This window comes from Nipponia nippon, unplaced genomic scaffold (assembly GCF_047370975.1).
Source record: "Nipponia nippon isolate SJK-2023a ecotype South Korea unplaced genomic scaffold, ASM4737097v1 scaffold_4, whole genome shotgun sequence".
Classification (NCBI taxonomy): domain Eukaryota; kingdom Metazoa; phylum Chordata; class Aves; order Pelecaniformes; family Threskiornithidae; genus Nipponia; species Nipponia nippon.
In genome coordinates, this window is record NW_028262358.1 from 76,756,020 (window position 1) to 76,769,481 (window position 13,462).

General features: G+C 44.9%; 1 protein-coding gene across 2 annotated transcripts in view; it reads right to left on the bottom strand.

The window, feature by feature from the left end:
• Nucleotides 1–13,462, bottom strand: part of SOBP (sine oculis binding protein homolog) — a 115,120-nt gene that overhangs the window by 7,891 nt on the left and 93,767 nt on the right. For both annotated transcript variants that reach the window (XM_087776198.1, XM_087776197.1), the window contains one exon: nucleotides 8,696–10,650. In XM_087776198.1, coding sequence (XP_087632324.1) covers nucleotides 8,698–10,650 — 1,953 coding nt within the window. In that variant the 3' untranslated portion in view covers nucleotides 8,696–8,697. The remainder of the gene's footprint in view (nucleotides 1–8,695; nucleotides 10,651–13,462) is intronic.

Consider the following 13,462-nt stretch of genomic DNA (forward strand, 5'->3'; position numbering starts at 1 on the left):
CTCTGGTTTACATTTTGGGGCATTTTGAGGTACATACGCAAGTCATGCAAAGAGTAAAATGCCACCACAACTCTGGACTTGTAATCTCAGCTGTAGCACCCACTGTCTCCGGCCATGGCCCCTATGGCATGTCACGGAGCCTGCCTGGGCCAGACCCTGCTTTACACTGGGGTAGCCGGGTATATCTCCATAACAGCAAGGCAGCCCATTGCCCTCCAGTTAGTGCAGCACCAGTGTATTTGGCAGACCTATAAAGAGTTTGCTTTGCCCCACCAATGCTTCATGTGCAGATGTGGCAGAAAATATGATTTTCCTTTTAAAAAAACAGCCAAATTTTCAACTAATTCTCCCATTCTGCACTGAAACTTTGCAAGGATCTTTTTGCAAAAAAATAACAAACAAAAAAACAAAACATAAAAACTAAAACAGTAGGAAAACCAAATCCAGACAGTTTCTGCTCTCCTTTCCTGAAAACAGGCAACCACTGTGATGTGATAACCCTTCTTTAAGCCTCCGATTTTGTCTGAATCAGAATAGAAACTTCAACTTGAATTTCAGCAGCCTCCTGTGGGCCCAAACCACTAGGCTTTTGGCTATTCTGAGGTGCTTCTCAGTTTTCTTATCCAAGCTGATCTCTCCAGTAAAACCAGATAAATAGTCAGAAAAAGGCAGATTAACTCTGGGTGTGGAGAAAGACGAATGGTGAGGACGGGGGTCTTGCTGAGCACCAGCCCGTAGCTCCCTGTGAGAGTCCTCCTCCTCACCTGCGTTACGCCTGGGCCTGGCTCCTTCGTCTGAAATACTATTGTGGGCCACAAAATAATAACAACAACAATAATAAAAATAACAATAATTTTTTGCAGAAGCAGCATTGAATCTTTTTAGTGAAAAGTTTCAGCATCCCATATCAGGAAGCAATCATCTTTTTCCCATTTTCCCACGAACAACCCCTCTGTCCGTAACCATCCAGGGCTGCATGCCTGCCACCGTCCCCATGGGGTTTCTCCCTGGTTTTCACAACCCCCATCCTGGTTTGTTTCAGTCTAAGCAAGAGCAGATGCAGACTCATCCAAAGCCAAGGGGGCATGTTCAGGTGGCCAAAATGTCAGGTAGATGATACTGTGGGGGAAGGAAAAGGAAAAACCCACCCAGAACACATAAGGAACAAGCGGGTGAGACCTGGCATAGACCTGGGTGCAGTGCCAGGCAGCTTAGGGCATCTCCCTTATCCCCAGCACTGCTGGCCACTGAGAGACCTGTGTTGGAACCAAACGTTGTTTTAGATTTTCTCTATTTTCCACCTCCTCTACCCACCCCAAGAAACCAGGAACAATATTTTTACCACCAAGATAACCAGGTCAGCAATAATCAGTAAACTGCTTGAAATAAAACGGAACTGGTATTTTAATTGTACTTTGAAAGGTAGGGTCAGAATTAAAATTTTCAGTGACCTCATCATGTATCTTTTCTTTTGTACTAGTGTTCAAGCATCTCTCAACTGGAGAACTCCTGTGAGAAAGGTTTTTTTCCCCCTCCTTTTGGATAAGCAACTTAGAAGTGGCAGCACAAGTGGTTCATGAAAGCTTACAAATATTTGGAGCATAAGCAGGCAACACAAAGTTTTACATTTAACCACGTGGGTCCAAATAAATAGCTGAAAATTGCTCTAACCATAGGTTTCAGTATCAATCGGCCGATGATGGGATGCAGATCTTTCCAGAGAGGTCAGAACTTGATAGTTATTTCACTCTGCACTACCCAATCCCTAAAACCCCAATTTTTTTTTCTTTATTTTTTTTTTTTTAAATGTGTGCTCCCATAGAAAATAATTACATTACACAGCCTGAAAGTCCGAAATCAGGACTGGAAGATGGAGTGCAGCAGAGAGTGGGGCCGTCCTCTCAACAAACGCAATTCAGCCTCTTTGCCTCTAGATAATTTGTTATTGTAGGTTGGCTCGAATTTAAGACAGTAATGTTTCAGAAACACTTGGAAAAGCAAGCCAGCTGCAGGGAGGATATCGTTACAAATTGAGACACATGTTGTACAGGAATACCATTCTTTTCAAATACCAAAATCGTGTCTGGGGAAGTAAAGCCATGCAAATGAGTCAGAGGCAGGACCTCGGTCTGTAACATGCCGAGGGCCTTCAACTTGCATTAGAGGCACCGAGTGCTGAGTGCGCACAGTACTGCACAGGATCAAGCCCAGATATTTAATTAGCTGTAATTTTCATGGTAGAAGCAAATGTTGAATAGTTGAGGGTTCTGTAAAATGTCAGAGGTTACCTCGATTCACGGCTCTCACGAGATGATCACACATGCTTCCAAACACAACCTCTGGCCCTCGGAGTGAAATGCAGCTCATTATCAAAATAGTGTAAATAAGGTAATGATTTGTAGGACTCAGCCATGAGGCCTCGACTGATGGAGGCACCTAGGAATGTGCTTAGCTTGCCTGTTTTGCTCTATGGGACCTAAAAATAGACAGGGAGAGACTCAGCAGGTAATCTGGAAACAAAAAGTGCTTCAGAAAAGCTTGCTTGCCACCGTCTGATTTCCTCCTGGTTTCTTGCTCAAACAGCTTTGCTTCTGCTTTGCTTGACTCTCCCACTGCTTTTTTAACAAGGATTTAATTTTATCTTAAAATCTACTGCTCACTGCTTGATTATGTCCAGCTTTTTTGCAACCACAGCCCTCAGAAGTGTTTTGCTCCTTTCTGACCCACTTTCAGGTATTGCTTGTAATTCTGAGAAATAGTTTATAAGCTCCTTGCAGTTGTTCAGAGCTCACTGCTCCGCACTGAAGTTGGCCATGGTTGTTTCAGGGTCAAGCTTCACAAAGGCTATTAGGTGCTTAGCTCCTTATCAGATTTCAGTGGCAACCAGACACACACTGTCCAGGATCTCGGCCTCTGAATGTAAAGGCAATTGTTGTCTCAGATGACGTTTTTACAAGGGTGCCTGTCTGTTTTACTATGCCTGTCTGTTTTACTATGGTCTTTGTTGTTAGGGACTCTATATTTAATCATGACTTGTGCTTTTTTTCCCCCTAAACTTGCCCTGTGCCACTGACTTTGGTAGCTCGACAGCACAAGAACAGGGTGATGGAGAGCTAGTCTCCCCCTATGCCCATCTTACACTTAACACTTTTGAATGCAGCCAAATCGGCTTTGCACCAACTTAAATAAGAGGAACATTAGGCCTTATACATATGAAAGTGCCTGGTCAGTCTTTAAAGCCTGGCAAAGAATTATGAGTAACTCGTCGTTTCAATATGAATGTCGGTTGTACCAGCTTAAGGAATGGCATGGATAAGATGCTTATTTCAGTTCAAATAATTTTCATTTCACAGGAGAATTAAAACTAATACGGACAAGTAAGCACCGAAATGATCTCTGAAGTCAGTGGTCCCAGGTTCTGGGAGCTGTCAGGTAGGCTACAGCCTCCAGGAGCCGCAGGCTCTGCAAATTTCTGTGGGTCTGTCTATCGAGCTACGGCATTTTTTTCTGGCTGAAGTTCTGGCCCCGTGTTTTGTTTGCCAGCAGCCCTAGATGCTCACTACCTTTGCAAATCAGACCAGGTGTAGTTATTTTCTAAATTGGGTTCAAGAATCAGATTTCATATTTGAAACACATGCCCTAGGAGATTTTACAGAAAAGCAGGAGGAACCCATCAGAGACGAGTACTTGTTCCTCTGATTCTAAGAGCGTGCAGTGATCTACGGCAGCGTAGCACGAGCCTGCTATTTACTGCCACTGAGACGGAAGTTAGCGCTCCCACACCCCGGCAGCAAGATGTGGGAGCTGAAAGCCACTCTGGAAGTATGTCATTTTATACTTCACCATTTTGAGAACCTTTTTTTTTTTTTTTCTCTGGGAAATCCTTTTTCTGATTTAATATATCTGAGAAGCTACACAGGCAATTTTGAAATGTAAGATCACACTGCTAGAGCCAGGCAGCTCTCAAGGGCAAAGCTGCAGTTCCAAGCAAATGTGTTTAAGGCTTTGTGGTGTTAACAGTCTCTCCTCTCCCACTTCGGATGAATGGAAAAATTTCTGTAGGCTCTTAAGAAGCCAGGTGAAGGAAAACTTCTGAACCAGAAGAGTAGGTGTTAAGTGTACGAGTCCAATTACTCTGCTGATTTAAATTAGTTTAGCACCAGTGGAACTATATCCAGTTAAAATTAGCTAAGGCTCTGGCCCATAGTACTGTGTCAAGGAAGATTATTATCATAAAAATGTGTTTAAATACATAAAATCTGTTTTCAAGTATACCTTTAAGGTCAAATTCTATCCTGATCAGAGCAAGGAGGGCAGGGTAAGATGCTGGTGGATAGATGCTACAGTGACAGGGGAGCGATAAAAACTCTTAAGGCAGAAAGGGAGGTTAATAGCTATGCCCCTTGCCTCAGGAATCCTGACCAGAGCAGGAAATCTTGTGCTGGACCATTATGGGCAGGGGAGCTCACAGTGGGATATATATTACTTCTGCTCTGAACTGGACCATTCTGCATGTTGTATATGTTTACGACTACAACGTATGGACTAGACAGCTGGAGGTTCGGGCCTGTAACTCAGCAGATGCTGACTCCAGGACATACGGGTTGGCTCTGTAGGTGGCCATACTCCTACTATTTCCATTACTTCTGGGAGAAATTCTGCTGACACAAGCAGAAAAACTCCCTTCTGCCCCCAACATAGGATTAGTCAACACACACACATACACACATACACAGAAGCTAGTTGTGAGTTTAACGTCTGCCACTTAATTTTCTAATTTAGTTTACCATAGCTATCATGTTAAATCCAAGCAGACCTTAGTGTTTCCATTTATTTGCTTTAGGAAACCTTGATACCAAAACTGGAGGGTTAAAACTGATCCCGCCTGGATATAAAGCATGTAGGCAGGCAACACTAACACTGCTAATTTTAGAAACTCACGTTGCTCAAACTTGAAAAAATAACACTCCACAGAATATTCTTCCTAGCTTCGTTCCTTTATCATAGTAGGACTTTGGCACTGAGACATCTTTTGCTGGTTCTTCGAACTGCATCAAGCTAGAACAGCTTGACAGTCCACATCCTGATGAAGAGACTAAACTTTAACATCAAGGATTATGTTGCTGATTAGCACTTCCAATAATCAAGTAATTGGTACATTAAATAATCCAGAGTTTGGCAACTTGCCCGAAAAGGTCATGCTTACATTGATTCCTTTTTAGAGAGTCCATGTTGCTATTACATGAATTCAATCTGTCTGTCCAGAACTCTAGTGTAAAAATATTTGGCTAATTTCCTTCTTTTCATACAATTTGATGGGAAAAAAAAAAAATCAGGAGAAGTTGCACATTAGGGCAATATGTTCAGATTTTCCAATTAGAGTAGGTGGGGAGCAAGAGAGAAAAAGACAATTCTCTGGACTTTCTCTTCTCCCAGGTTAGCGTGGCCAGTGCAATCAATACAAACCTCCAAGGGCTCAAGTCAACACAATTATTAGTGCAGCTCCTACCCTCTTTGTATTTTAGCAGAATTTCTGTGAGGCTGGGAGTCTCTCGTAAGGGATCCTCCCCACAACCAGACTGCCGAAGGGGCAGGGTTTTACCTCCGCCCCTCCCCAGGCCTGGGCAGGGGGAACGCATGGGAACTGCGGAGGTCAGGGCTGCGGTGTAAGGGGCTGCACCGATGCTCTGCTCCCCCTGCTCGTCCCCTCTGCACAGACACGGGCAGGCTCTGAGCCCTGTGCAGCCTTCACAGACAGACTGCTGGGAGGCCAGAAATCTAAGCAGCCCCCCTGCTCCCCTGGACTGGCTATTACCAGCACGAGTGAAAGGAGGGCTCTGCATGAAACCAGAGAGTCCTCACCTCAAATCAATCATCAGAGCTGCACAAATCACTTGTGCGTGCCTTGAGAGGCTCAAAACCCACCCGCGTTTCACTGAGGTACCCACTGGAATGAGATGGTTATCACGCTGTTTATTTCTGCAGAGTATTTTGGGTATCCTCTTTCCCTTGAAGCACACAAAGATCCTGGTCTCATATCTCTTCTGCACAGAGGCTACTTCTTTTCTTTTTGTGGAGAAAGGGGATGAACACAGACTGACTAATAACCATCGCCATGCTATGCTATTGCACAAACCCCAGAGGCACAGCAGACACCTAGGCTGGGCCTTTTAACTTTCAGTGTTTATGGGGACATCTATGTCTGTGCCAGTCACCCTAAGTTTCCTTCACAGCAGGGAGAAACAGGCACTCCTAGGGCACAATTTGTCTGAGCTGTCTTAGTTGTCGACTTCAGGATGAGCTCAGCTGTCTCTTTGAAGCGTCTGCTTCTCGAGGTTGATTTTAAAGAGAGTTTAGACAATTAGCTCAGCTGTGTCTTTGTTCCAGATATCTAGATAGGGTCAGATTAATCTTGCCTGGCAACCTCAGAACTTTCCTTGGTGAATGGGAAAATGGTTATTCCTGAGGATAACCACAGTGGCAGTTATTGACATTTAGAGAATACAAAGAGCTGAGGACAATAACTGAATGATAAAGCATCCTTCTTGCCTTTTTAATGCAGCCTGTTCAGTTTGCCCACTTTCTCTGTCAAATACTATCTGTGAAGTGATGTCATGTATAATTGTGTCAACAGGCAAAAATACACAAATCGGTGAAGCCAGAACTCTCTCTGAGTTTTAGGTCTTTGGCTCTGGATGATGCTAAACCCTTTTTGGGATCGGGACCTTGGAAAGGTGGCATTACTGCAGCCTGGATGGTCTGGCCAAGCATAAATAGATGCTAAGAACCAGCCTGTCTTTGACTACAGTGTCAGCACACAAATGTGCAAGTCTCTTAGCACTGGCTTGAAACAAACCACAGCTATAGGGAGCCTGAGCAAGGTGGGAAAGGATGGGTTAACCACGGCTCTCCTAGAATTAAATAAAAGGGATACAGTCAAATAGCGGCCTTCTCACTAGATCAAATCATGACCTCTAGGTAAAAGCATGCGTACATTTATGAAGAGACAATCTTTCAAGCTCCAAAGGTGGCACACTGGGGTTTGCAATAAAGATCTCGCTGCTGAGAGGGACATATAGTCCATCCGTACCTCAGGGATGGGTAGGGGGATCCCCACTAGCAGGGCCTAGGAGTGTGTAAAGATTTTAAATATTCATTTGACTTCTGAGTAATTGTATATGTTGGTTGTTAGTCCAAGAAAGTTACAGTTGTCCTCTGTTCTTACAAATGTATCTTTTAAATGTGTCAGCACATGCCGAGAGCAAAGAATAATGGTTCTGTTCCGCTGAAGAAAGTAAATAAATACTGTTTGTGATCAAGGGAAGTAATGTTTCCGGCACTGCAGCCAGCACAGGGAACGCGGCGTTAACAAATAAAAAGGGAGTCCTGACCATACTGCGGTATCTTTGATGGTGCAATTAGCCTGCACTGATGGAGCAGGGAGATGTTGCAATGGCCCAGATTCCACAGCCTGCGCTGCTATCTACGGTTGTAGGTGCCAAGCCCTTCAAGGCAATATTCCTATTGCACCGCTGCAGTCACTATTTGTGCCACCAGGGACAGGGATTTACTGGAGGCTACAGAATATTCCATGGATTGTAATGAAATCTGGCATGTCATCAAGCCACATCCGGCAAACCGTCAGTATTTTACTGCTGAACAGATTTCTTCCAACACCCACCATTTTCCCTCTTCCTGAAAGAAGCTCTCCACGCTTGTGAATCTAAACAAATGCAATTACATTGGTTTCTTGCTCATAGGTTTGAAGCAACAGACATATTAAACCAGCAGTTTTACAAAGACGCTGTTTTATCAGAGGGATTCAGTAGGCTGGGAATAGGAATGAAGGGTGGGGGATTTCTGCCTCTAGAGCATTGTCCTCGGACAAGCCACGGTTGTTAGTGGACTTACCCGTATCTCTGCCTTGCTTCGCAGCCCGACCAGGAACCACACACATATAACAACTGCAGGGCTGGGGGAAACCTCAACGTGCTTTTCTAAGGTGGGAGACTTGCACCAAAGGCAGATACCTCAGGTAAGAGAGTAAAGCCCCATGGCACAGGTCTTGCTGAGATAAGCTACAGCAGGCAGGTCACAAACAGCAGGCAGTCCCTAAGCACCGATACTGGAGGAAGGAAAGCTGAGGGAGAGGGGGCTCACTCCCCGGAGAACAGCCCGGCTGAAAGCCAGGGTGCGGTCTGGAGGCAGACCAAAGTAAGATGGTTGGAGATGACCATTTGGTAAGTCAATTGGATCTGAGCTAGCAGGAAGCAGCTGGGTCGCCCTGCTCTATGCTATGCTGTAGGGCAATTTCAATCATCATCATGAAGGCTTGAGTTGCTGTGTAACTCAGCTGGAATAAGTAAGCAGATTAATGGCCCAGACCTAAACCGTATCCTAGGCAGAAACCCACTGACTTTGACATACACAACACAATAATTTCACAGCCAGCACCATCACGAAATGTTCTGTGAGCAAAAGTGTAATGAGGCTGCTGATGGATGGAGTACTGACAAGTACAGATGCAATACAACACAAAGAACAATATTAAAACATAAATACCAATAGTTTTGTGAAAGTGCTGGTAAATCAGGATCTGTATGTTGTTTCACAAAGGCCACATCCACACGAGTTTGACCTCATACCTGAAAATACTCATTCTACTCACACGGAAGGCAGTAGTGATTACACAAACCTTTACTTATTCTGATTTCGAATTCGGAGACACCTCCTTTTCAATGGTGGCTCCAGATCCTCTGGCCCTGTGCTGAGTATTGGCGTTGAGATAATGCACGGAGCGATAGCAGTCTTTTCTGCTGGTTTTGGCACAGGCTGGATCACACAACCTGTCTTGGGCAGCATCCGCAAAGCATACGCATGGTCCTCGTCTGCTGGATTGTTAAGGTTCGGGTCCTGTTTGTCTCCCCCAGCAAGGGGCTCCTCCCCGGTCTTCTTGCCAGCATCTCCCTCAAGATGGCAGTTTGATGCGCAGTTGTTCTCCTTAACAGACTCCAGCTCGCTCACCGCCAGCTCCTCTGGGGGCTGGGGCTTTTTTGGCTCCTGGGGCGTCTCCGGGTTCTTGGAACCCTCCGTGCTCTTCGTGCCATTCACAATGACGTTGCACACCGCTGCACCAGCTTCCAGTCCCGGCGTGCCGGAGGCCAAGGAGACAGGACAGCAGTGAGCTCCATCACTGCACGGTAACGTTTTTGAGTCAACTGGGCTGCAGTTGTCCCTGCAGTCACTGCAGTTCCTTTTGTCTGAGCTACCAAAAGCCAAATTTACAACACTGTTAGGTTCACGTTCAACCTTCACTTGGGCATGTAAAGCCCTGTGGATAACATTGTGCAGCCTAGACCGGTGGCCTACTGTTAGGTCTATCACACCATCCTGTGGACCCTGTAGCACACTGGGGAAACCAAATTTACTGTTCACCGGACTACTAGGTCTGACAGTCAAGTCAACAACTTCATTTTTACTGTGCTCCTGAAGCACTTGAGCTTGATTTAGGGACTGGCCTGAGCAGCTCGGTGACGAGTCAGAGGATTTAGACGATCCTTGCTTTGACTCTCGAGGGGATGAAGAGCTATTGGTTGGCTTTGCCCCAGGCGTCTCGCTGGAGGTACTCGGAATGAAGCTTTCGCCGTTGCTGGAGAAGCCATTGGGGGGTTTGGAGTCATTGATGTGAGGGATGGGGATGGGAATGGGGATGGGAACGGGCAAAGGGACAATGACAGGATATGGCACTAGTAGAGTCGGGGGTGGCACCAGCGGGGCAAGTGATGGCAATCCAAAGTTCATCATCTGTGGCATAGGCATAGGACCATTTGGCATCATGCTGACAGGGGGAAAGGGAAGACTGGGCAAAGGAGCTCCAGGAGGGGGAGGCGGCAACAAGCCTGGAGGATTGCCAGGCATGGTAGGTGTTGTGGGCGGATGGATATGAGGGGAAAGCATCGGCCTGTGCATGGGGCTAGAGGTGGGACCCATATTTCTGGGACCACCTGGTGGAGGACCGATTCCAGGAATCATTGGATTTGACAGAGGGCTGTTAGGATTTGAGGCATGGTGAGGCGGCCCACGAATAAACGGTGGACGGATTTGCTGCATAATTTGCTGTTCCATGAATATGGGCAGAGGAACTGGCCCACGGTTTGTCATCACCATGGGAGGACTGCGAGGTGGGACACCAATTGGAGGCACAATGCTAGCAGGTGGCTGGACAGAAACTGGTGGAATATTTGGATTCTCACTGATGGGAATAGGTTTGGGAACTGGCGTGGGGATTTTAGTGACAGAGCAGTTGGCAGTGTCAGACGGAGAGGCAGTGGTAGATGCTGATGGTCCAGGACCTTGAATTTGGCCAGCTGCAGACGCTGGGGATGGGGCTTTTCTCCGAGCATCTGCTAGCGGTATATTCCAAGAATCTGGAGTCAGCAGCTGCACCCCAGTGCCTTCTGCTTTATTTTCGACTGGAGGATGTAATGTACTGCACAGTCCAGCTGGAAGATTGGCCTGTGTCTCTTTGTAGAAAATGTCCATTTTGTACTGATTGAGACATTTTGCACTGCAGAACTGAAGCCTTCTTTCCCCGTCCCCAAAATCCAGATACTCTTTTGTGTGCCTTATGTGCTTACACCAGTCACATACCTACAACACAGTAATAAAATCAAATCAGGTAAGAAAAGCAATCTTCTCTTCATAGTGTTATTTCAAAAGTCATTTTTCAGTTGCTTTCTAAATACTCACATTATTTTTCTAGCAGAAAAAAAATAGTTACGTTTGTGAAAACTATGCTTTTTTTGCTCCGAGATATTGGTGAATTGAATGCCACTCCCTTTTCTGGCTCCCATGATCTCAGTTCTACCTTATACGGTACATTATATATCTTAAACCCATATCACAGAGGAGAATCCTCAGCTGGCATAAACTGTTATAACACGCATATTTAAGTATACAAAATCTGTATGAGTACAGCTGTGATTACTCCTCAGTGGTAATTTAAGCACACCTGTAGTGCCTGGGATGCCATGCTACACAAGAAGTATAACTGGAAAAGGACTCGGAAAGTTGCTGGAAATGAATGCAAATAATTTCTGCTAAACTGGAGCACACTGTAACATTTAGTATTCTATTAAGAGTATCAAATAGTAAGTTGGAAAGGGTGTGGTATTTTAAAATGGCATCATGAAGCAAAAAGTGTCATTCATCCTTTGCCCTTCATTCCAAGGAGAAACTTGGAAATAGTCAGGACATTTGTGTGAGGTTTGAATAGTCCCAATTTGTGATGTTTCGGCAAGCGGGAATTATTTTCTGAGCTGTTTGGCCACTCTTGTGTACGAGTCACTTTGAGTGAGAGTAAAACTTCTTGGCAAGCAAGGGCCTATTTAGCAATTTTTCAAATACTACGGCAAAAAGTTTGCATTGCAGGCTCATTTTTGTTTGTTTCTCTGCTTTCCATTTAATCCATTTCTGTGTTACTATTGGTGTGGTGAAGGCATAGCCAATTTTTTTTAAAGTAAGGCTGCAGAACTAATTAAGCTGTGAAAGGTTTTCCCAGTTGTAAACCACTAGACACCAAAGTTCAAAAAATAGTCATTCTAGGCTTCAGAATCCATTACTTCAGAGAAATTATTGTGATTTCATTAACACATTAATTTTGCAACACCAACAGCTCTCACAGATGGTGAAGACATGATCTACAATTCAAATATGACTCTTGTTTGCACAAATGCCTTTCCTTCATATGGCATTTTAAACAAGAATTAATATGAGTAATCTTGCCATAGCTATAAACAGATAAACAGATGTCAGATTTTTCAGTGCCTTACTTTTTTGACAGAATTTTACACACACAAAAAACCCATTTTTGTCATTTACATTAGTTCTCAAAATACTCCGTTGACAGAGATTTTCGGTGCTTTCTATCAGCATGTTGAGCCTATGACCATGTCAGAATACATCCTGGTATTGTTTGTTCTGCCTCTTCCAAAGAGCCCATATTAGCTTGTTTTGAAATGACTATATCTTTTGTACGGGGGAAAAAAAAAAAAAAATAATATGATTGTGAAAAGACTGCATTAAAAGGATAATTAATTTTAATAACTATTGGCCATATAAACAATTCCAAACAACATATGTCGGGCATCTGATTACCCATCTCATTTAACTCTCAGCTTTCCTTTAATATAAACAGTGGTGACATTTTTGAGTTTTCAGTAATATATCTTTAATATATATACACACACACATATACACACCCACACCCCCTATATGCTATGGCTATTAGCCTGTTTATTTTAACTCTGCAACCTTTTGGTTATCCGATCAGGTTGCTATTTGAGACCCTCTTCTGCCTTCCCACCCCATTCACACACTCACACACGCACTCCTTCTCTCCACCATGAAGTTTCTATCCCAACATTTAAATCAAACTAAATAATTATTTGAGAAGTAGCAACTATTAAATCACCCCTGAAGTCTGGGAATGCAGGGCCCAGATTTTCAGCTTGGGCACACGGACACAGCGCCACGTGAGATAAAGCAGAGGGGGTGCTGGTGCTGCTCAACGCGTGTGGCATTAGGACAGGCATATTTCCAGCACGATGCCCCACGCAAGGAAGAAAATTTCCTGGTGTGTTACAAACAGGGCCATCCCTGCATTGAGCACACACTGACGATGTAGCACCCTAAAAACATGGACGAAAAGACTGTCAAATGCACAGAAGAGTCGAGACAAACACCTCCACTGCCATGGCACATGCATACCCTAAGGCGCAGGGCAGATGGGAAGCAGGAGTGCACGGAGGAAGGCAAAACAGGGGTACCCCCACTTCCAAGGGCCCCTGGGTTTTACCAGGCATTGGCTCTCCCTCTGCTCTCCGCAGGAAGGCTCAGCGGCCATCGCAGACAGCACCAGAGCTGGGCAACCCCTCACCGCAAATAGTGCAAACACACAGCTGTGGGCACTGAACCATCCCGGGTATTTGTCATGGGTATGGGTTTTGCCACCCACCTAGCAAGTCAACACAGGATGATCTGATGGAAACACCTTATAATTGACCTCCTGAAATTTTCTGACTTGACACTCTTTTCCAAGTAGTCAAAAGGGGAATTTGTGAGTCTACACCGTGAGTTAATAAGGTACTATTTAACCCAGTAAAGCTGTTGAATTTACCTTAAAGTCATTTTTGATTGAGAGCTCACTGCTGTAGCCACAAAATGCTATCTTTTTGCATGTATGGAATCAGGATGTAAACCACTGCACTCCTTCTGCCACTTGCAGGGTATGCTCTTGCCCCAAAGCCTGTGCACAGAGGCAGGGGGTCTCCACATGTACCCCAAGAACTGCACAGAGAAGAGGTACCAGGAGCTCCCAGCTGGCTCCCAAGGAAGGATAGGGGAAGGATGAAGCCCACCTGGCCCATCACCCACCAAACCAGTGTCTGCTTGCAGGGGAAAG